This window comes from Bos indicus x Bos taurus, chromosome 16 (genome assembly GCF_003369695.1).
Source record: "Bos indicus x Bos taurus breed Angus x Brahman F1 hybrid chromosome 16, Bos_hybrid_MaternalHap_v2.0, whole genome shotgun sequence".
Lineage (NCBI taxonomy): Eukaryota > Metazoa > Chordata > Mammalia > Artiodactyla > Bovidae > Bos > Bos indicus x Bos taurus.
In genome coordinates, this window is record NC_040091.1 from 30,966,055 (window position 1) to 30,989,651 (window position 23,597).

At 48.1% G+C, this 23,597-nt stretch overlaps 1 protein-coding gene across 2 annotated transcripts in view; it reads right to left on the bottom strand.

Moving 5' to 3' along the window:
- Window positions 1-23,597, bottom strand: part of KIF26B (kinesin family member 26B) — a 528,852-nt gene that overhangs the window by 15,513 nt on the left and 489,742 nt on the right. For both annotated transcript variants that reach the window (XM_027564671.1, XM_027564672.1), the window contains 2 exons: window positions 13,317-13,479; window positions 8,869-12,277 (listed from right to left, as the gene is read on the bottom strand). In XM_027564671.1, the coding sequence (XP_027420472.1) occupies window positions 8,869-12,277; window positions 13,317-13,479 (3,572 nt within the window). The remainder of the gene's footprint in view (window positions 1-8,868; window positions 12,278-13,316; window positions 13,480-23,597) is intronic.

The window sequence follows — 23,597 nt, forward strand, 5'->3', positions numbered from 1 at the left end:
CTCAGGCTGCAAACACTTGTGATGGGACTCCTGGTAAGCCCTATTTTCTCAGTTGGATAATATATACTCAGCCCCTAGGGAGGTATATGTATGGGCATTGTGCATGCTGCAAGTGCTAAGTCGCTTCAGTCATGCCCAACTCTTTGCGACCCTATGGACTGTAGTCTGCCAAGCTCCTCTGTCCATAGGGATTCTCCAGATAAGAACACTGGAGTAGCTTGCCATGCTCTCCTCCAGGGGGATCTTCCTGACCCAGGGTTTGAACCCATGTCTCCTGTGGCTCCTGTACTGCAGGTGGATTTTTTACCACTAGCACCATCTGGGAAGCTATATGGGCATCTCAGTGCACCCATCTCACTGGGTGCATGGGTCCAGACATTTCTGGGATGACTCTAAGCATCTGTTTATGTGAGAAAAAGGGGAAGAACTGAGGAGGCTCATGGGATGGGTGGTGTATCACTTATCTATCACTGTGTGACCAATTACCCTAAACCCAGCAGCTAAAAATAACAAATGTTGGTTCTCCCACACATTCCTACGAGGCAGGGATCTGGGAGAGGCTGATGGAGCAGGTAGTTTTGGCTGAGGGTCTCTTGTGATCTGCAGTCAAGTTTTCAGCTCACAAGATGGGGCTGCCATCCTCTGAAGGCTTGACTGTGGCTGGAGCATCCACTTCTAAGCTCACTGTTGTGGCTGTTGGCAGGAGTTTCAGTGCACTGCCTGGTGGGCCTCTGCACAGGGCTATTTATGGCATGGCAGCTAATCTACCCAGAGCAAGAAAGAGCAGCTCCAGTGTCTTTCACAACCTAATCTTGAAAGTGACATAACCATCACTTTCATCTACCTTATTCAACTGGACGCAAAGACCAACCATAGTAGAGTATGAGAGGGGATGAATCAAGGGCGATGCCAGGAGGCAGGGCCCATTGGGGAACACTGAGGAGTCTCGTTACCACAGGTGGGAAAATATCAGGAATTAGGGTCACTCTCTATTAGCCTCCTCATCTCTCCAGGGCACCCTATGAGATGAGAGCAGAGATCACCCTGATTGGTGAGAGAAAAGTAAAGAAGCCTGAAAGGAGAATGACATTTTACAGGGCTACAATATCCTGATAGAGATATTCTGAAGGCTAATTTCTGTTATCTTTTTTCTATGCTTTTTTGCAATCTTCTCAACTTCCTCACCATGTCAATCAAGCCCTGCCAGGGTGAGAAGTGAGTGTCCAATGTCAAGTGAATTGTAGTCTAAGGGCTTCTCCTGTGTGTAGTGACTGGCTATCTTGGATTTTCTCAGAGTTCTGAATTTCAGTTCAGTTTAGTTGCTCAGTTGTGTCTGACTCTTTGCGACCCCATGGACGGCAGCATGCCAGGCTTCCCTGTCCATCACCAACTCCTGGAGTTTACTCAAACTCATGCCCACCAAGTCGGTGATGCCATCCAACCATCTCATCCTCTGTTATCCCCTTCTCCTCTTGCCTTCAATCTTTCCCAGCATCAGGTGGCCAAAATATTGGAGTTTCAGCTACAGCATCAGTCAATGAATATTCAGAACTGATTTCCTTTACAATTGACTCCTTGGATCTCCTTGCTGTCCAAGGGACTCTCAAAAGTCTTCTGCAACACCACAGTTCAAAAGCATCAATTCTTCGGTGCTCAACTTTCTTTATAGTCCAACTCTCACATCCATACATGACTACCGGAAAAACCATAGCTTTGACTAGATGGACCTTTATTGACAAAGTAATGTCTCTGTTCTTTAATATGTTGTCTAGGTTGGTCATAACTTTTCTTTCAAGGAGCAAGCGTCTTTTAATTTCATGGCTGCAGTCACCATCTGCAGTGATTTTGGAGCCCCCCCAAAATAAAGTCTGTCACTGTTTCCACTATTTTCCCATCTATTTTCCATAAAGTGATGGGACCAGATGCCATGATCTTAGTTTTCTGAGTCACACCCAGAAAACTATATCAAGGCAAATTTGGCCTTGGAGTACAGAATGAAGCAGGGCAAAGGCTAATAGAGTTTTGCCAAGAGAACGCACTGGTCATAGCAAACACCCTCTTCCAGCAACACAAGAGAAAATTCTACACATGGACATCACCAGATGGTCAACACTGAAATCAGATTGATTATATTCTTTGCAGCTGAAGATGGAGAAGCTGTATACAGTCAGCAAAAACAAGACCAGGAGCTGACTGTGGCTCAGGTCATGAACTCCTTATTGCCAAATTCAGACTTAAATTGAAGAAAGTAGGGAAAACCACTAGACCATTCAGGTATGACCTAAATCAAATCCCTTATGATTATACAGTGGAAGTGAGAAATAGATTCAAGGGGTTACATCTGATAGACAGACCGCCTGAAGAACTATGGACGGAGGTTCGTTCTGAACTTGGTCACTGGTAAATCAGGTCCACGAATGAACTGATATCATCCAGAACTTGCACCCACTATTGAGGGGCCTCCCTGCCCCTCACGTCTCCTCCAGAAGTACACTGGGAGTCTTACTTGGGTGTGATGGGGAAAATTGAGGGCAGGGGCCAGGGGAATGTGGTCAGACCAGAGGAAATGGAGTTTAATGCTATGAAGGGAATTTCAGAGGGAGAGATGGTGCCCTCGATCTGCTGGAAATGGCATAGGAAACAACGGCGCTGAAATGCCATATCATCACTCGGAGAGAACTGACCACAGGACTTTGGTCTGGCTCCCATAGAAATATGAGTTCTTGGATTTCCAGCATGCTCTCAAGAAGATGCTTCCTGCTCTCCTCTGAGCCCAGGCCCTGCCAGTGGCCGCTCTATTCCAGGCTCCTGGAAGGGTGGGGAAGTGCCTTGGTCGGGCAGTGGTGGTGTGGGACCTGCCAGATGCAGCTGTCTGGTTGGAGACCACTCGTCCTGAACCAGCCTCCCCCCTGATGCCAGTGGGTCATCAGAAGGATTCTTTCTTCTCTATCACTCCCTACTCATCAGCCCAGCACTCTGTATGGACATGGAGATGTCAAGTGTTAAACAAAAAACCTAAAGTTGATAAGTGCCAACAGTTTTGCTGCATGAAAAGGCCCCAATTTGACCTGAATCCCCTGCTCTCCCAGCCACTCCAGGCTTGGCTGCCAGTTGCATATGTTTGGAGGGGCCCCCAACCTGTCATGGCCCATCCCACCCTACTCTCCACAGCGCTGATGACTCCAGCAAGGAGTCTGATGTCAGGCCTTCCATCTTTACCATCACTGAGTGCAGATAACAGTGTCCACACTGAATCTGAAGATGCTGCTTCTTAGGTCAAGTGTCAGAAAACACAGGCATTCCGAGCAAAGAGGCCCACAACACACCTTGAGGGACATACAGATGCCCACCCCGGCCGCCCGCAGGGAGCCCGCCATATCAGCTCTCCGGCCATCACCCTCCATCTTCATTCTGACCCAGGGAAGCATCACTAGGAAGACAGTGAGTCAGAAAGCAGAAAGCACCGATGCTCAAAGGCCACCCAGGCATGAGCGATGAAGAGGGGGAGGGGAAAGATCAGTGAGTGGATTTACTGACCAACGAGAGCCAGCCAGCCCCAGGCCTCCCAAATGGATGCAGATGTGGCCGCATGGGCAGCTGTCGGGCTCGAACTGATGAGTGAGCTTGTCCCAGGCTGCAGAGGAGATGGGGAGATGGCCGGCCATGGACCTGTCCTCTAGGCAGAGCCCAGGCCCCTCACATGCTCACTCGGTGCCTCTCAGCCCCGCACCCACCTCCACCCACACTGCACTCTAAGGAGCTTCCTCAGTGTCTTAGGGAGCCAGACTTTTCTATTTTTTCCCAACTTATTGTCAAAAAGCCTGTCTTATTTGGAACACTTTCTCATCTGTTTCTAGATGAAGTCTCTTAGAAACACTCTAGTAATTTAAAATCAGCCAGCAAGCCACTCGCCTTAGCCCTGTTTCCATTAAGCCAGAGACCACTGTGTTTCCTGAAATTCATTAAAACAAAATAAGATTGCACCTGAGAACCGAATGGACCAAGGGGAGGAGACAGAGTGAAGCATGGTGCTCTAGGCCCTTGGAGGAGTGACCAGTCACAGATTCCGGGGCAGAAGATCTGTAAACTGAACCTATCAGTCAGTAATGTTTACTCAGCTCCCAGAGAAGGGAAGGCACAGTGTCTGGTGCTTAGAGTGGGAAAGAAAATAAAAAGTTAGGTTCAGTGTGTGAAACACAGGTCACCAGCAGGGCAAGCGCTCAGAAGTACATAGAAAAGAACTCAGCTAACTTGTAGGACCACACTACCAGCCAGCCAACCAACCAATGAATCAATCAACAGTGTCCACCTGATTCATGGTAACCTGCACCAGCCCAGCGCCGGGGACTTGACAGGCTGAGTCAAGTGCCGAACAGGCCTCAGAGAAGCTCCTGCCAGGCAGGTTGAGCCCTGGGTGCATTTCAGAACCGACATGCTCCCCGGCTGGCTTCTCTCCTGGGCTTTCTGGATGCAGGGTCACACCACACCGGGGCTTGCTGCAATGGAAATGAACTTCACTCAAACCTAATCTAATTTTCATATTTCCCTGGCCAGCCTGAGAGACAAGTGGGGAGAAAGAAAGAAGCCAAGGGGGTAACACACCAGGTGTGGGGTCAAGTGTCAGGAACATGAGGAAGAAGAGAGAGAGAGAGAGTCAGGGAGGGCCCACGTGATGGGTGATATAAATGAGCTATCAGTGGAAAGCTGGGGCCTCAGGTGGGGCCCAGCTGATGCAGCCACACAACACACTGCCCATCACTGATTCATATACTTTTAGCAACTGATTTTCAGTTGCTAACCTATGGACAGGTTGAACATCTGCTCCCTACCTGGACTGGCTGTCATAACTTTACTTCATGCCTAACAGTTACACCTACATGTCCGTGCACCTATCATAGCGGGGCTGGCAAGGAACGGTGGAGGGACAGATGAAAATCCATCAACAGAAAGCAACCCACAGCTTCTGTCATCTTATGACACTCTCAACCAAGAACCTATAAATGACTCCCCATTGCCAACTGCAATAATTCTTATCATAGTTGCCAGATGCTCAAGGAATAACTTGATCTGGGCTTACGTTTTCTGTTTATCATCACATCCATTAAGAATATTACCGTTATTGAGTTAATCCCACTCTGTTGTCCATAAACCACGCTCTTAATGCCCCAAGCTGCCTCAGCCGACAATGCCCTTTGTCCCAGCATCCTTCAAGGCCTGGCTCAATTCCAGTGTTTCCCTATAGCCTTCTTCAACTGCTCTGGGCCATCTTTGTCTAAATATTTCCTCCACTTAGCCCTCACTTCCTCACTCAGCACTTGGCAATGCATCTTGGTTCCTGGTTCACTGTTCTCTGTTTCATGTTCTTTGTCCTTGCTCTCCGATGAGATTACATACTTTTCACAGTGGCTTGGTTTTCTATGCTGCCTGGCCCTTCCCAGACACACTTGCGACTTTCATATCACCAAGCTCTAACAGCACAGAAGAGGTCTGATCAATGTTTAACAACTCAAAAATAAATCCCATTGACTATGCATCATCTTATGGAAAGGAAGGCATATTAACACCAATATTCTTTATGTTATTCACATCATCTTATACAGTGTAGGAACCACCTCTACCAACCCCTTCTTTTTACTTCTATGTGAGAAAACTGAAGCCCAGAGAGTATAGCTACTCCCTAAATGTCACACAACCCAAGACCCCAAGTCTCCTGCCTTTCTAGCTCAGTCTTCCTACTGCACCACGCCCATAGGAAAAGCCCAATCTGCTCACTCTCCACCAGCACAGATCTCCAGGAATGGGACTGGAAAGGTGAACCATCAGGATGTTTGGTTTCTCTATGTGTACTATAAAGCACTCACAGAGCTCAAGGTTCTCTTCCTAGTAATATATTTCTAGTTCGTTTTCACTAAGGAGATAACAAAAGAATTTAAGTTTTCCAAATTCAAAAGCAACCTCCACTAACAGATGACTGCTTGCCTCCCCTGCAGTTCCCAACATCTCCAGTAACTGTAAAATCCAGCCATGGAGCTAGGAGTTTCCTTTGAGGAGCTTTATGGCTTCTCTTAAAGAAGTTGCCTTTGATTTATGCTGATCATGTCTGACAGTCAGCATTTCTCTTAATAATAATCATAAATAAGTGAGACAAGGTCACCTCGCATGCAAGGAGCGTATCTCCACTGCCATATCCATTAGGGAGCCCAGGATCTACAGCAGCTGCTCACAGAGGTTCGATGCCCTCAGCACTCCCTGTGAAATCCCATCTCTGGCACCAAGCCCGGTGCTTTGATTGTACACCAACAGCCAAACCTAACGAGGGACCTTCAGAGAACACATTTCCAAACAGAGGCAGCACCAAGCAAGGACATGTGCAGGGTCTGTGGTCCACTTTCCAAGTAGTTGCCTTAGTTTTTCTTCCCCTCTACTCCAGTGCAACAGCCAAACCAAACAATTCAAGTAAAAAAAAAAGAGTAAAGCTATTGAAAGAATAAACTGGATAGGTAGATTCAAGATGCTAAATTAGAGTATGTGAAAGCACTCTGTAACACTCAAATGTACGTGAGCACATAGCAAATGTCTCACAATAATCTGGATTTTGAAGACAAAGATTGGGTAGATTGTAATGAATAAGGTTTATCAAACAAGTATTGGGAAGGCCAGACTTTTTTTTTTTTGGCAAAGGCTCTGGCTTAAACTTTCTTGTTATTTTTAGTAACCACTATAGTACATTTTAATGCCCTTGACTCTGAAAATAGGACTCAGCAGTTGTCATGTCATACTGAATAGATTTCTGTTCTCCACTTGTATTATATGGGATTCTTCTCCCAGGTCTGGTGGTGAGATTCAGGGCCCAGGGCCTGATATGGAGCACCATCAAAGTGAATCAAGGCCTGATGCACACAACACCTGGGAAATAGAAACGTCGAGATTCTGACGGCCACGATGACTCCCAAACATGCAGGGAGGCTAACATCCTCATGGTATTTCATAATCTGTGATGGGATGGGTGGATGGGGCAACCTATTAATACCTCGTAACATCTAGAATTACAGCATGACTCTGTTGTTCCTTGAAGTTTTTTTTTTTTTTTTTTTTAGGCAGACAAATGGTTTATCGTGTGCATTGACCACAGTCCTTACATCTAAATTAGAATATTCCAGAGTTTGCGCCTGTCTGTAGTGTGAGAATAGGAAAAAGCAACCCTGGAGTTGAGAGAAAAAAACTTGAGAAGCAGTTGCTGGCTGGAGCAGCTGCAGGAAAAAGGAGACCTTTCTTTTGGGTCTCATCTCATCTTTTAATCCCAAATGTGCTGGTGGCATCAATATTCCATTGGGCAATGGTTTCTGAGAGCTCCAGGTTCTACAGAAGGAGCACAGTGTAGCTAAGGACAGGCTAGGAAGGCTGGACAACAGGCCATTCACACATCAACCAAGGTGCAGAACTGCGTGTGAGGCTCTGCAGGAGACAGCTTCCTTACAAATGAGTCCTGTGCTAAAGATGAGTGGCGGCAAGTTCTCTGAAGGCCGTTTAAGAGCAAAGATGAGTCAGCAAAATTCTCAAGTAGCTAAAGATGTCCTTGGTTTCTCCTGTCTTCTCTCTTTGTCCCTTTCTCTTTTTACTGACCTTTCACCTCGCCTACCCTATGGCCACCTGGGCCATCAGCTCTGACCTAGGTCCTCTTCTCCTTGCCCATCACAACTTACTATCACATGTTCCCCCAAACTCCAAAGAGACAAATCAGTGGGCTTTATACACGGCAGTTCCTCCAGAGGACTTATTTGTCTTTTGATAGGAGATTCCTGGACATAGCAAAGACTCCTCCAAAAGCATGCATTTTGGTTCCATAGTGAGGGGGTGGTGTGCTGTGTGTGTGTGTGTGTGTGTGTGTGTGTGTGTGTGTGTGTGTGTGAATGTTGGATATTTCAGGCCTGACTATTCCACCAGTGTGTGTGGAGGGGGCAGTGGGGTGGAGGTGGGGTTGCCCCCACTGCACCTTCCATAAGACAGTGGACTTCATTCCACCCCAGAGAACGGCTGCTAGGCTCTGGGGGCCACTGGGTCATAAGGTAATGCTGCTGCTGCTGCTAAGTCACTTCAGTCGTGTCCGACTCTGTGTGACCCCATAGACAGCAGCCCACCAGGCTCCTCTGTCCCTGGGATTCTCCAGGCAAGAACACTGGAGTGGGTTGCCATTTCCTTCTCCAATGCATGAAAGTGAAAAGTTAAAGTGAAATCGTTCAGTCGTGTCCGACTCTTAGCGACCCCATGGACTGCAGCCTACCAGGCTCCTCCGTCCATGGGATTTTCCAGGCAAGAGTACTGGAGTGGGGTGCCATTGCCTTCTCCGAATGCATGCATACATGCATGCTAAGTCGCTTCAGTTGTGTCTGACTGTGTGCGACCCTATGGGCAGCAGCCCACCAAGCTCCTCTGTCCACAGGATTCTCTAGGCAAGAATACTAGAGTGATTTGCCATTTCCTTCTCCACATAAGTGTAGCTACAATGACCTGATCCCTTGAGTGGTTCTAAACTGCAGTATTCTTGGTCCTTGAGCAGAGAAACCAGGTGTCTGGGGTCAGAATGGGGAGATCTCATGCAGGAAGAGGCCTCTTCCCGCCCCCCACACCCCCACCCTCCACAACCCATGGCTGGTGAGTGAGGAGTGGTGCCCTGGGGGCCTGCCTTCTCTCTGGGCTGAGACTGACCAGCATCACTGCCTGAAGACTGAGTGATGCCCTGACGGAAGGTTGGTTTTGACAGTGATGGCTCTGTCCCCAGCAGGTGACAGGTGGCCGGGACAGGGGTGCCTGGGCTCCCATCCCTGCATCCCAGGGCCCACCCCACGCCCACCAGGTACCCACGTCTACCTGAGTTGGCGCGCTTCTTTGGGGCTTTGAGGCTGCGGCAGCGCCCGCCCACGGAGCTGCTGTTCTCACTCATGGAGTCCTGGGTGGACGATGCACTGCCAGTGGCCTCGCTGTCGCGCATCATGCTCTCATAGCCACTGCTGCCGCCGCTGTGGTAGAAGAGCGCCGTCTTGCCCATGGCGGGCGGCAGCTCCCCGCTTAGCACGCTGCTGTTGTCGCTGCCGTGGCCGCTGCTGCAGCGGTGGGGCCGGCGCGGCGGTGTGATCTTGCTGTAGGGCGAGGGCAGAGGGGCGGTGGGCGGCGGGCGCTCGTCGGTGGGTATGGCGCGGTCCTCCGCCTCGGGGCCCGCGCGCCCAGGCGGCCCTCGCCCGCCCGCGCCGCCCTGCAGCAGCTCCGAGATGCGCCCGTTCACCGCCCGCAGGGGCAGCTTGGATGCCAGGCCGGAACCCCGGCTCCGGCTCAGCGACTGGGTGGACCAGGACATGTGCTTCCCGCCGGGGGGCGGCCCGGAGCTCTGGCCCACGGCCTGCGGCAGGGACTTGGTGGAGAAGCTCAGGGTCTTGGTGGTGGAGGTGGACAGGCTGCGGGCCTTGGGGCTGGCCAGGAGCAGCTTGCTCACGGCGGAGATCTTGGACTGGCTGGCCTTGGGCGAGGCCCCGGCCGACTGCGTGGGGCCCGGGTTGGTGGGCGAGGCCCCGGCGCTGCGGCCCGGGCTCCTCCCTGTGCGGGGCATTGTGCTGTCCTTGCCCGTGTGCAGCCGGGAGCTCATGGAGGACAGGCTCTCGGCCCTCTCCAGTGAGAGGCATTCGTAGTGGCTGACTGTGGTCCTACCCAGAGAGTTGGTCCGGCTTGCCAGCTGCTCCAGCTTGGCGCTGAAGAGCTTGCTGCTGCTGCTGGCATCCTTCATCTTGCTGCTGGGCTCGTCGGGGAAGCTGGCCAAGAAGGGTGCAGGTTGGTTCAAGGGGCTGCTGGAGCTGCTGCTGCAGGCACTGTGCTGTGGGCTAGCCCGGTTCTTCTGGTCCAGGCTGGACTTCCGGACAGGGGGCAGCGGGGGAGTCCCTTTGGGCCGAGCCAGGACACAGTGCTTGGGGGACGCTACCTTCTTCTCCAGGGTGGCCTTGGAGGGCTGGGTGCTGGAAGCCGAGCCAATGCCGTTGGTCTCTGAGGCGCAATGGTAGAAGAGGCTGTCTAGCTCCTCCTGCCTGCTGGCTTTCTGAAAAGCCCTGGGAAGACTGCTGGACTTCAGGCTTTTGTTGAGATGCACGGGGCTCTGGGCAGCCACACTGGGCAGGGCCATCTCACAGCCATCCACCACTCTCCTGAAGTTGTCGGCCCCTGGGGAGGCAGACACCTCACCACTACTGTTGCTCAGCCTGTCACTGGGGCTGGCCTTCTTGTCCTGTTCTGCTCTGGCCTCAGGCTTTGGGGGGCCCGTGGCTGTCTCAAACCTACTCCCTTCTTCATTGGGATAAGCATTCTCTTTTTTTACCTCCTCTTCTCGTTTCAGCCAGGGGTCCTCAAATTTCATCTCTTTCTTTGCACCACTTTCCTTGCTCTCCTGGGACTGGGCTGCTTTGGGGACTGAGCTGACGGTGGCCAGGGACACCTCAGGCTCTTGGACGTTTCGGGGGCTCATGGAGATGCAGGGGTATACTGTAATGTTGGTCTTCATGGGGATGTACCCTTCGCAGTTGCTCAGACTGGCCGTATTAGAGATGGTGACCATGGCCTTGCCCAGGGTGGATATCTTGCAGCCTTTGATGGGGGCTGCCTTATTGAAGGAGTCTTCCCCCATTTCAGACAAGATGAGCAGGTTGTCGGGGCCTGCCTTGGGCTTCTCCCGGCACACCACCGCAGTGTTCTGGATGCTGCCGACAAACTCCGAGGCAGGAGGATCTGCCATTGCTTCCCCATGCCCAAAACACGCCTGTGCTATGAAACTGTGGCACGGCTGCTCACCGTCACTGCCTGTGCTCATCTCACTCAGCCAGGAGCTGATGGAGGAACGTCTGCTCCCCGCCTCCCGGGCCTTCTCGTCCAGGTTCAGCTTTGGGAGGGGCAGGAACTGCGTGATGCTGACCTCGGACACAGGAGCCACGTTCGAGTAGCACTCCAGGTCCTCGCTGATGCTGCCGATGATGCTGACGGGCCGGGAGCCTGAGGCCAAGGCCTGCACCGAGCAGTCGCTGTTGAAGCTGATGATGCTGGTGGGGCGGCCACTGTCTAGCACCCCGCTGATGGTCAGTTCCTCCACCAGCGTGAACACCAGCTCGTCCTCACCATTCAGCTCCAGAGGCTGCTGTACCGTCACCATCGTGGTGCTCAGAATCTCCTTCTTGGAATCTGGGGAAGTTGCTGCCTGATGATCGTCATCCACAGGGGTTTCTGGGAACCCTTCACTCCCAGTAGACATGGATTTCTTCAAAACCTGGGGACTCATTCCAACCGGGGGCGTGCGTACCTCGGGCTGCAGCAGGGACTCACTAGACACTATGCCTGAATCCTTGCTCAAGGTGGGCAGTGGGGCCGGAGAAGGCAGGACCCCCTTCTGGGTGTAGACTTTGCATCTCTGGGAAGGAGAGCTGGCCGGCTTGTACTCTGAGGTCTTGGACAGACTGGCAATGCCCAGCCTGGGGGAGCCCATGGGCCTGGGCTTGCCTTCCACAAAGCCGCAGGAGTTCAGGCTTTCCCGGCTGCTCCGGAGGCTGGGGCTCTGCGCGAGCTGGGAAGAATTGTGCTGGCTGCTGCTGCCGGGGATGCTCCGGGGTGAGGCAGGGGTGGGGCTGTTGGTGAGCAATGCGGCAGGGACAGGGGAGTGATTCCTCTGCACCTTGGAGGCCGGGGGCTCCGCACCTTCTCTGTCTGTCAGCTGGCCGTCTGAACCATCGTCTTCCTTATCAGACTCACAGAGCGGGCTTGCTCTGGCTGCCTGGCTCAATGGGACACTCTTGCCTGCCTGCTCCGCCCCAAACTGGGCTGGCAGCTCTTCGAAGGGGAACTTGCTGGGCTCCTCGCTGCCATCGATGCAATCCAACCTCTCCTGCAGCTCGGCGAACGTGTTGCACTTCAAGCAGTCCCTTTCCGATTTGCTGGCACCGGCCTCTCCAGCCTCAGTGGACCGGCTGTCACCCCTGGCCTTTTGCAGGGCTGGCACGATAGGGACAAAATCTGGGGGCCCCTCGTTGTCAGTGAGCTCCTTGTCAGAGAGGGCTGTGCCGTTTGGCCCGATATAGATGACCGTGTCGCAGGACTGCTCGCTGCTGGAGGAGTAGTCAGGGTCGCTGGACAGGTGAGGGATGGGGAAGTCTGACTCGACGGCGGCCCTGGCGTGGAAGGGTCTTAGCTGGGTGGGCCTGCGCATTCTGCCTTCCTCACAGGAGCTCTCTCCCCCAGAGGAGCTCGATGTGTACTGTGAGTGAGAGGGAAACAGTTAGTGTGGTGTCATGGGGCAACTGGCCAGGTGACTGGCGGAGGCCATTGGCTCCACGCAGGCCATCCAGACCCCAGGCCATTACCCGAGTGTGCCAGGCCAGGTGCCCCAGCTCTGCATGTCATGCCCTCATACTACTGTGAGGCTCACTGGGGAAGCAGAGGCTGCTCATGAAAGGGGGTGACCAGCCCAGGTCCCATGTGACCTCCTAAGGACTTGAGGGGGTCACTAGTTTGCACACCCAACCATGTATGACAGTTTGTGCCATGGGACACTGGTTGGAAAGATGTGCTTTTGACCAAATATATGTGTGTCTATATATATATTTATATATAAATATATATATATATTTCTTATGTATATATATATATATATATAAATATATATATAAAGGAGGGGAAAAAGCCCCCACAAATCACCAGCTGGCCACAGACCAGACTGACCACAATCATAATGATTTTCTCAGACATTCTTGTCATACCACCACTGTCCTGGCTTTGCCTCTGCCTGAGAAAATGAGCCCAGTGGTTTCATCAGCCAGAATCAACCACTGAATTAACAGGACAACACCCCTTGGCCTGAAAAAGTGCCTCCTGGAAACGCACAGGAAGTAGGGTCCCCTGAGCAAGGAGTAAACTAACAGTCTCCTTTGGGATCAATCAGTTGAAGGACCAAGGTAGGCAAGATACAAACTATGGATATTTCCCATCGCTCTTAAAAATTTTCACCTCAAAGTCGCAATCGTTTAAACTCTCTAACGTGAACCAAGCACTCCCCATTAGGAGTCCAGGCTGGATGACTGAGGAAATCACCAGCAGTGGGGAGGGGACGGGACTTCTGTATCGGCCAGGAGGTAGTCCTACCCCGAGGTGGATGCTGAGCCAGGCCTTCGGCAGCCAAGCTCACCAGGCCCCTGGTGCTGGGGGGTTAGAAACAGTGATTCCGCTCTTTCTGACTCAGTTCCAGGGCAGGGCTCCGAAAGCTGCTTCATCCTCCGCACCCCCAGCAAACCCCTTACCTTCGTTTTCTTTTTCTTCATCCTCAAGACTCGTGAGGCTATCTGGATGGTGGACAGGGTTTCGGCGTAGTTCCCAGCGGCGGCCGAGATGTGAGCGATCATGGTGGTGCGGCAGTTCACGTTCCCCAGGGACTCCCGCAGCAGCATGGTGAGCTTGCTTTCTCTGCCAACAAAGTGAATTAAGGCTGTATTAGTGGGCCATGCTTCACTCTGGCTGTCAGGGTAGGACTTCAGGCCCCTACATGGCTTGCTGTGGGCAGTGGGGTTCCCCCCTCCTTTTTTTTTTTTTAATGCGTACTAATTAACATCATCTTCTACATGAAGCTATTTGTAGTTGGCAGCTGAGCAAGTGCTTCTAACCCCAAGGATGGATAGCACCTCCCTTGGCACCACTGTCCTGGCTGTGATGGGGCATTCCTGTGTGTCTATGCATATGACACTGCCCAAAATGAGGCCTGGGAATAGAAATGAGAGGCAGGGATGGGGAGAGAGCAACTCTGTGACCCGTGATTGGGCGTGCTATCTGCATATCGGGCCTTTCTCTGCAAATTTCCATACCAGGCAATCCCTGCAATAAAAAAAGCACTTTTCCAGCCATGAACTTGTATTGAAGAGCTATGTGTTTATAATACATGCAAGGTTTCTTTGGCCAAGGAGTTGCACCCACTTTAGTGCCATTGTCTCTTAACATATATTTGCACATGGTAGTGACAAAGGAAAAGGTATTCATATTCCTGATTAAAACCGGGGACACACAGACATAGACCCAAGCACTCAATCAGCAACAGAAGGCAGAACTTTCTAGAAGGGACTCCTCTGGGGATTTTGCAGGTGCTGTGTGGGGCCAGTGTCCTGAGTAATGAGGCCCAGGAGTTTAGAGATGGTGTTTCTAGGCTCTTTAAAAAGTGATCTGAAGGAACGACTCATGTTTTTTCTTTCATTCCTGAACTTGTCTTGACATTCTTCCTGCCTTGCTTTTAAGAGGCTTCTGCTTACGTCATCATCAACTCTTGCCTCTTAACTGCTGCCAAATGTCATTTTGTCTCTGGAGCCGTCCCTGATCCTGAAGTCTGAGGGAGGCTCTTTGCTTCCCATGCCCTGTGTTGAGTTTGTTTTGCCAGAGGAGAGGGGGTTTGTCCTCAGGCTTGTAATCCGGTTGTCAGGGCCTCCCTCGTGGCTCAGATGGTAAAGAATCTGCCTGCAATGCAGGAGACTCAGGTTTGATCCCTGGGTCAGGAAGATGCCCTGGAGAAGAGATTGGCTACCCATTCTAGTATTCTTGCCTGGAGAATTCCATGGACAGAAGGAGCCTGGCAGGCTACAGTCCACGGAGTCACAAAGAGTCAGACACGACTGAGTAACTAACACTTTCACTACTTTCAGCAGTCAGCCATTGCCCCCCTCTCTCTGCCCCCCACCCTCCCCCACCCCAGTCAGCTCTCTGGAGAGAGACTATCCAGCTCAGGAGACCCCATGTGACATGCAGGCCACTGTCAGCAGAGATTAGACCTCAGAGACAGAAAACCACTTCACATGTGACCTGCATCAGACCTTCAGGGAGAACAGACTTGTGTAAGAGCAATAGCTTCCCCTTTCCATCTGGGACCAATTAAGGTGTCAGTTCGGAGATACTGGGCTCACTATGGCTCAGTGCCAGTACAATTTAAAAATATATCATAGTTTCCCTTCAAGGAAAACACTCAGTGATAAAAGCAGTGGAACGAGAATGCTATGGACTGAATGTTTACATCTCCCCCAAATTCATGTGTTGCAGCCTAACGTTCCATGTGATAGTATCTGGAGGTTGAACCTTTGGGAGGTGATTAGGTCATGAGCATGGAGCCCACATGAGTGAAATTTTTACCCCTATACAAAAGAGCCTAGAGAGCTTCCTTGTCCTTTCTGCCATGTGCGGGAACAGTGAGAAGATAGCTACCTATGAGCCAGGAGGCAGGGCCCCACCAGGCACAAATCTTCCAACACCTGGATCTCAGATTTCCAGCCTCTAGAACTGTGAGGAATTCACTTAAGTCCCTCAGTCTATGGGATTCTGTTATAGCAGCTTGAACTGACTTGGACAGAAAAGGAAGTGGGTATGGAGGAGGAGCCCTCCAGCCCTAGCTCCTGGCTCTAAACATTTATCTTCCTTCAAAATGTCTATCAGGAACATCATGGAAACCCCCAGAGCTGACAACCAGATGGGGAAGTCAAGTTTCCTTCCTGGCACACATTCTCAGTACAGACACTGTACATGGATAACTCTAAGCCTTTGTCTTCCATATGGGAAGTGGGAGATACATCCCATCAGAGTTAAGTTGTGATCATGTATGGTTAATTCTTATTAGTTATGACAGTTATTTTTATTAAGTCTCCGGGAACACTGAGCTAGTGAATGCTGAGCCGTGCCCCTAGGGGAAATATGTGCGTTTATGTTCCTGAGACCCCTGGGTCACAATATTTCATCAATTGATCAACACATAACCTTGTTTTATGTGCATATCTATTTAAAGACATCCTAATTTCTATTTCTTATAAATAATGAATTATATGTACCTTCTATATAATAAAACACTAGCTGAGAAGGATTTAACATTTCCTTGACTCTGGGTAACATGACCATAAATTTCTTTGGCTTTCAGCCTTACAATATTTTCCACTATGCTTTAAAAGAAAAAAAAAAAAATGAGCATATTATGAATCCACCAGTACAGCCTGTTTCCACAGTATCATCATGCACTTCGAAGTTACTTGAGTACTTTCCAGAACTTTGATGCATATACATCAGTGAATTTCCTCTTCCTGGATGTACCATATTGTTGATTCATTAACACTGAACTCACACCAACAGCACTATATCATGCCTGAATGAAGCTTCTCTCACACATGTATTTTTTCTGTAAACCACAGCCTTCTTGCACTACACAACTGCAGCACTATACCTGGGGGCTACTTTACACAGTGAAATCACCAACAAAAAGCAGAGAAATACAAAAAAGTGTCACTAAATAGACTGCAAAAAACACCCTTGTTTACATGATGAGAGGTGAAACAAGAAGACAAAGCTGTTGGCTCGTCCAGTCTCAGCTGGGAACATGTGCATTGGGTGGCTCAAACTTTTTATTACTAAGCATGTCTGCAAATTACAATAAAACTGTGGATTTTGAACATAATTCACAACATTGAATCTGAAAATGATTCTCAGAATCAACTGTACTATGAAGTTCCTACTGATGAGTCTTGTTCATCAGTTGCTCTGCTGAAGGCACACCCCAGTTATTTATCCACATGGCCCTGTAAAGGCCCCAGGAAAAGATACCAAAGACAAAACAAACAGATATAGCATTGTTGTATCAAACTGTTTGCCCTGTGTGTTTCCACATGATTCCCCCATTCATAAGTCAATCATGGGACAATTTTTTATTTTTAAGTCCACATTGTTGGAGGAAGCCAGGGCCTATGCGTTGCTTGGCAACAAGCATTTTAGCTCTCCTTTGGAAAGCCAGTAAAACTGCCAGGAAGATTGTTTCACATGGGCCTCTCTAGACTCTAAAACATACCTGATGAGAGTGAAAGATGGTGGCTATAAAGTTTTTGTTTTTTTCTACCTCATCATGACCCTTTAACTTGGAACAAAGACAATTAAGTTGGGAAGAGAAGGTGAAAGAAGGGACAAACTGTAGGTTTGACTCACTGTCTTTGGCAGGAAAATAAAAAGAGTGAAAAGTTTCTAGGGCAGTGATCAGTTCAAACTCAGTCTGCACCTCTGCATAGACACCGAGGCAAGAGGAACAGGAGAGCACAGGTGCAGAACTGCTGGCCACCGAGCCCCAGGGCCAGGGTGGGTGAGAACTTAGACCTGGGGACCCGTGCGAGAAGGATGGGTTGGGCGGGACGGAAAAGGATGGGCGACAGAGTAGGGTTGACTGGGGTCTGGGAAGGACCGTGCTGCTCTTCTTTCAGACAGTCACGTTCTATGCACACACATTCCACTTCCCTCCCACCCCACTGCACACATTTTTTAAAACAGTTTTTTTGAAAAATGTCTTGCTTTTCAAAATAAGTCAACCTTTTATTAGCCATAGCAAGAGAACACCAAAAAAATAGCATAACGAGTAAATTTTCATTAATTTTATAAGAACATGACAGAGCACATAGTACTCTAGGACACGAGCTGACCAACTGAGGCCCGCCAGCCCAATCCAGCCCCCTGCCTGTTTTGTAAATAAAGTTTTATTGAGACATGGCCACACTAATTTGTTAACATATTGTCTCTGGCTGCTTTCACACGACAACAGCAGAGTCCATATATTTGCTATCTGGTCTTTTACAGAAAAAGTCCATTGACCCGTGCTCTAAAGTATTGACAAAAAGTGGTTTCATTTTAGACAGAGTGCCAAAAATTTATCAACAAGAACACAGAGGTATGTCTTAATTTCCTTGTATATGTGCTTGGTCGCTTCAGTCATGTCCAACTCTTTGTGACCCTATGGACTATAGCCCATCAGGCTCTTCTGTAGATGCAATTCTTCAGGCAAGAATACAGGAGTGGGCTGCCATTTCCTTCCTATTCAACAGTCTGTTTCTGACTTGACAGTTGTTCCTGTTGTCTTTCTTTCAGTTCATCTGTCTTTCTTTCAGATGTTTCCTGAAGGGAGAGCTTTAAAAATCAGCAGCATGGAAATAGGCAGAGGAACAAGCGCTGGTTTTAGAAATCACTCAAGCACCAGGACACAGTCATCAGCGACTGCCCTTTCATTTCCTGTGTGATACAGAAGCAGAGGCTGTCCTTAAGGGGCCATGAGGCTGCTCACCCTCCAACTCGTTAACTTGTGAATGTCTACAGCGGCTCACTCAAATAGCATTTGGTGAATGTGGGCCCTCAGGAGGCCATCCTGCAGACTCTGAGGATGTGCAGAGCAGAGGCCCTAGAGCCTACTACCCAGTGAGGGAGACACACAGGTAAACACATGTTATCTGACTTTGCTGGTGGTCCAGTGGTTAAGGATCCACCTGCCAGTGCAGGGGACACAGGTTCGATCCCTGGTCTGGGAAGATTCCACATGCCACAGAGCAACTAAGCCTGTGCTCCACAACTACTGAGCCTGCATGCTGCAACTACTGAAGCCCAGGAGCCTAGAGTTTATGCTCCACAATAAGAGAAGTCACTGAAATGAGAAGCCTGTGCACTGCAACTCTCTAGAGTAATCCCCACCACTAGAGAAAGCCTGAGAGCAGCAATGAAGACCCAGCCCAGCCCAAAATAAATAAAATGCTAAAAACCCAACACATTATCATACCATCCATTAAAGCCAATGACAGAAGAGCAAATCTAAAACAGCACATGATAAAGAAAGACCCTCAAGACTGGGAGCGCCCCCACCATCACCGTAACTCCCTGATGGCTGGGAGCACCCAGACTTCAGTGGGTATAGCACAGTTCTCTCCTTGGCTGAGATTCTCCTACGTGGCCTGGCGTCCAGGGATGTATCTGCTTGAGGCTCCCCCTGAACCCAACAGAACTCTAAATTCCTTTCTGAAAGGACAATCTGGAATCTCAAGACCATTGTTCACTGACCCTAAGAGTTGGGAAACTGTCCCAACTGGTAAGTTGGTACAGGGCCGCCAGGGTCACACATTTACAATGTTGGCCAGGTAATCTCATAAGAAAATAGATGTTCCTTTCATGACAGCTGTTAAATATATTTCTTCCCCAGAAAGGAGGTGAAGAACTCTGGACGTAGGAAGAAAGGCATCTACTGACCATGTTCTTTTGAAGAGTAGTGAGCTCTGAATCACCAAGTTGAGCAACTCAAATACAGCACCATGGATGGGCCAGCCCTTCTTCAAGGCCTGATTCTTGTGGGAGAGAGCCATAAATGTCCACTTACAGACATGGATCTGTTTTAAAAAATATGCCTCCTTCAATGCAAACATAATGAGGGCACAAAAAAAAGCAAAGTGACTTATATTAATTCCTAATGAAACAAAAGGAAAGGAACTTAGTTAACCTCGAAAATTAATCTCCAGAACAATGTGCAAGAGAAAGATTCCTGTGGGCAGCAGACATAAAAATCACAAACACATACACACATGTGACCTCCCAGACATATACACAGGCATGCTCTTTTTTAGAAAAAGGAGACAGTGCTTGTTTATTTTTAAGCAATACCACATTGGCATTGAAGAATGGAAACCATACACACAGAATTCTTATAGATGTCAGATCAAGATAACAACCAGGGTTTATATGCCAGGAAAATTCTGGTATCTCTCATGTTGTTAAGGATATGACTCTGGAACTACATTGCATTCTAGAAACTCTCCCATTTTCTACCCATTTTACCTGTAAACTGCCAGAATGTATTGTAGAGCCCCAAACAGAGCTTGAGATGCGGGCAAGAGATGCCAAGGATGGATGCAGCTCCAAGATTCTAATCTCCCAGCCTTAGACCCCAAACACCAGGCCCCTTCATTTACCCACTGACCACCAGGGAAGAGGAAAAAAAATAGGAAGAAAGAACAGAAAGGAAAAGAAGGACCAGAGATAGGCTAAAGTCATGAACTTGGACAAGTTTCTGGCTCTGCTACAGCCTCTCTCCCGCTAACCCTGCCTCCTTCCCATTCACATCCTACTGGTCTGTGAACATCCTTTTCTACTATTGTCTGAAGAGTCACCGGTGTCCTCCTGAGCCCAGCTCAAGTATTGAGGACAAGGGTCCCAAGACACCAGGACCTATAACCCAGTGCTCCCGGCCCAGGTGGTCCACATCTGAGTGGTTATTTATCTCTCACTAGAAAGAATGTTCATTGTGCAGAGGGTAGATTGAGTCGCCAGGCCCCCAGGTGAGGGCAGCTCTCATGCTTCTGCTTGTCTTTATTTGTGAGACTACTGAGCTGTGACGCTGAAACACATATGTCCACAAGGGAAAAATCACTTCGCTTGAGTTTATTTCCCTGTAAGGGATGGGTAGTTCCCTGTTTAGGGTTGCTTCATAGACATTTACATGTTTGGGAGAAGACTTCACACACCTTTTTGCATGGGAAGCTGTCTGCTCCGCAGGAATGGCCATTTCTCAGCAATGTTCCCTTCAAGGATGCCAACATTTCAGGGCATGAATTTTCCGGTTTCTGGTACTACAGAATAGCCCAAAGCTTGGTACATGCCAAGCTATCCTACTGGCATACCCAAAAGGAGTTCATGAAGTTAAAGGGCTTTTGACTCAGTTTCAGATACTACTCCATTTGTACTGCAAACGGTGTGAGCAGGTCTGTGTTGTGGGATGCTAAGAACAAGAGTGCGTAATCCTGGCAACCTTGATAGAGAAGCATGGTTCTCAGGTCTTCCAATGAGGGTGACTTTAGCTTTCAGAATAAACCATTGGCTAGAATAGCTGCCTGCATCTGGCATGGGTGTTTGAGGTACCTCTGCCATCATTGGCATGCAGCAGTGTGGGAGATGGTGAGACCGCTCATCAGAGGAGAGCTTAGAAGAGGACCATGTGGAGAACCACCTGCTGCCAACTGAAGGACCAGCCTTTATGATCCAACCAATATGGTGCCTGGTATGAGTTCATGCCTTACCTAACCTGAGACCATCTGTTGGTGGAGGTGCTGAGAGGAGTCACAGTTAGCCTAACTGTTCTCTCATAGAGCTCTTTATTAAATACTATAGAACTCTATTTTAAATACTATAGAATAGTGCCAGATTTTATTTTCTTGGGCTCCAAAATCATTGCGTATGGTGACTGCATATTATGCATGTATGTATGGTGACAGCCATGAAATTAAAAGCTGCTTGCTCCTTGGAAGAAAAGCTATGACAAACCTAGACAGCATATTAAAAAGCAGAGACATCACTTTGCCGACAAAGGTCCATCTAGTCAAAGCTATAGTTTTTCCAGTAGTCAAGTACCAGTGTGAGAGTTGGACCATAAAGAAGGCTGAGAACTGAAGAATCGATACTTTATTTTTTAAAAAATTTATTTTAATTGGAGGCTAATTACTTTACAATATTGTGGTGGTTTTTTCCATATATTCACATGAATCAGCCATGGGTGTACATGTGTTCCCCATCCTGACCCTCCCTCCTACCTCCCTCCCTATCCTATCCCTCAAGGTCATCCCAGTGCACCAGCCCTGAGCACTCTGTCTCATGCGTTGAACCTGGACTGGCGATCTATTTCACATATGGTAATATACATTTTTCAATGCTATTCTCTCAAATCATCCCACCTTCACCTTCTCCCACAGAGTCCAAAAGTCTGTTCTTTACATCTGTGTCTCTTTTGCTATCTCACATGAAGGGTCATCAATACCATCTTTCTAAATTCCATATATATGCATTAATATACTGTATTGGTGTTTTTCTTTCTGACTTACTTCACTCTGTATAATAGGCTCCAGTTTCATCCACCTCATTAGAACTGATTCAAATGCATTCTTTTTAATAGCCGAGTAATATTCCACTGTTTATATGTACCACAGCTTTCTTATCCATTTGTCTGCCGATGGACATCTAGGTTGCTTCCATGTCCTGGCTATTATAAACAGTGCTGTGATGAACATTGGGGTACACGTGTCTCTTTCCCTTCTGGTTTCCTCGGTGTGTATACCCAGCAGTGGGATTGCTGGGTTATATGGCAGTTCTATTTCCAGATTTTTAAGGAATCTCCACACTGTTCTCCATAGTGGCTGTACTAGATTGCATTCCCACCAACAGTGTAAAAGGGTTCCTTTTTCTCTGCACTCTCTCCAGCATTTATTGTTTGTAGACTTTTTGATAGCAGCCATTCTGACTGGCGTGAGATGGTACCTCATAGTGGTTTTGATTTGCATTTCTCTGATAGTGAGTGATGTTGAGCATCTTTTCATGTGTTTGTTAGCCATCTGTATGTCTTCTTCGGAGAAATGTCTGTTTAGTTCTTTGGCCCATTTTTTTATTGGGTTGCTTATTTTTCTGAAATTGAGCTGCAGGAGTTGCTTGTATATTATTGAGATTAGTTGTTTGTCAGTTGCTTCATTTGCTATTATTTTCTCCCATTCTGAAGGCTGTCTTTTCACCTTGCTTATAGTTTCCTTTGTTGTGCAAAAGCTTTTAAGTTTAATTAGGTCCCATTTATTTTTGCTTTTATTTCCATTACTCTGGGAGGCGGGTCAGAGAGGATCCTGCTATGATTTACATCAGAGAGTGCTTTGCCTATGTTTTCCTCTAGGAGTTTTATAGTCTTTGGTCTTAAATTTAGATCTTTAATCCATTTTGGGTTTATTTTTGTATATGGTGTTAGAAAGTGTTCTAGTTTCATTCTTTTACAAGTGGTTGACCAGTTTTCCCAGCACCACTTGTTAAAGAGATTGTCTTTTCTTCATTTTATATTCTTGCCTCCTTTGTCAAAGATAAGGTGTCCATCGGTGCATGGATTTATCTCTGGGCTTTCTATTTTGTTCCATCGATCTATGGTTCTGTCTTTGTGCCAGTACCATACTGTCTTGAGGACTGTGGCTTTGTAGTAGAGCCTGAAGTCAGGCAGGTTGATTCCTCCAGTTCCATTCTTCTTTCTCAAGATTGCCTTGGCTATTCGAAGTTTCTTGTATTTCCGTACAAATTGTGAAATTATTTGTTCTAGTTCTCTGAAAAATACCATTGGTAGCTTGATAGAGATTGCATTGAATCTATATGGGTATTTGGGTAGTATACACATTTTCAGTATATTGATTCTTCTGATCCATGAACATGGTATATTTCTCCATCTATTTGTGTCATCTTTGATTTCTTTCATCAGTGTTTTATAGTTTTATATATATAGGTCTTTTGTTTCTTTAGGTAGATTTATTCCTAAGTATTTTATTCTTTTTGTTGCAATAGTGAATGGAATTGTTTCCTTAATTTCTCTTTCTGTTTTCTCATTGTTAGTGTATAGGAATACAAGGGATTTCTGTGTGTTAATTTTATATCCTGCAACTTTACTATATTCATTGATTAGCTCTAGTAATTTTCTGGTGGAGTCTTTAGGGTTGCAGATCCTCTCCTTTATATAGAGGATCATGTCATCTGCAACAGTGAGAGTTTTACTTCTTCTTTCCCAATCTGGATTCCTTTTGTTTATTTTTCTTCTCTGACTGCTGTGGCTAAAACTTCCAAAACTATGTTGAATAGTAGTGGTGAGAGTGGCCATCCTTGTCTTGTTCCTGACATTAGGGGAAATGCTTTCAATTTTTCACCATTGAGGATAATGTTTGCTGTGGGTTTATCATATATAGTTTTTATTATGTTGAGGTATGTTC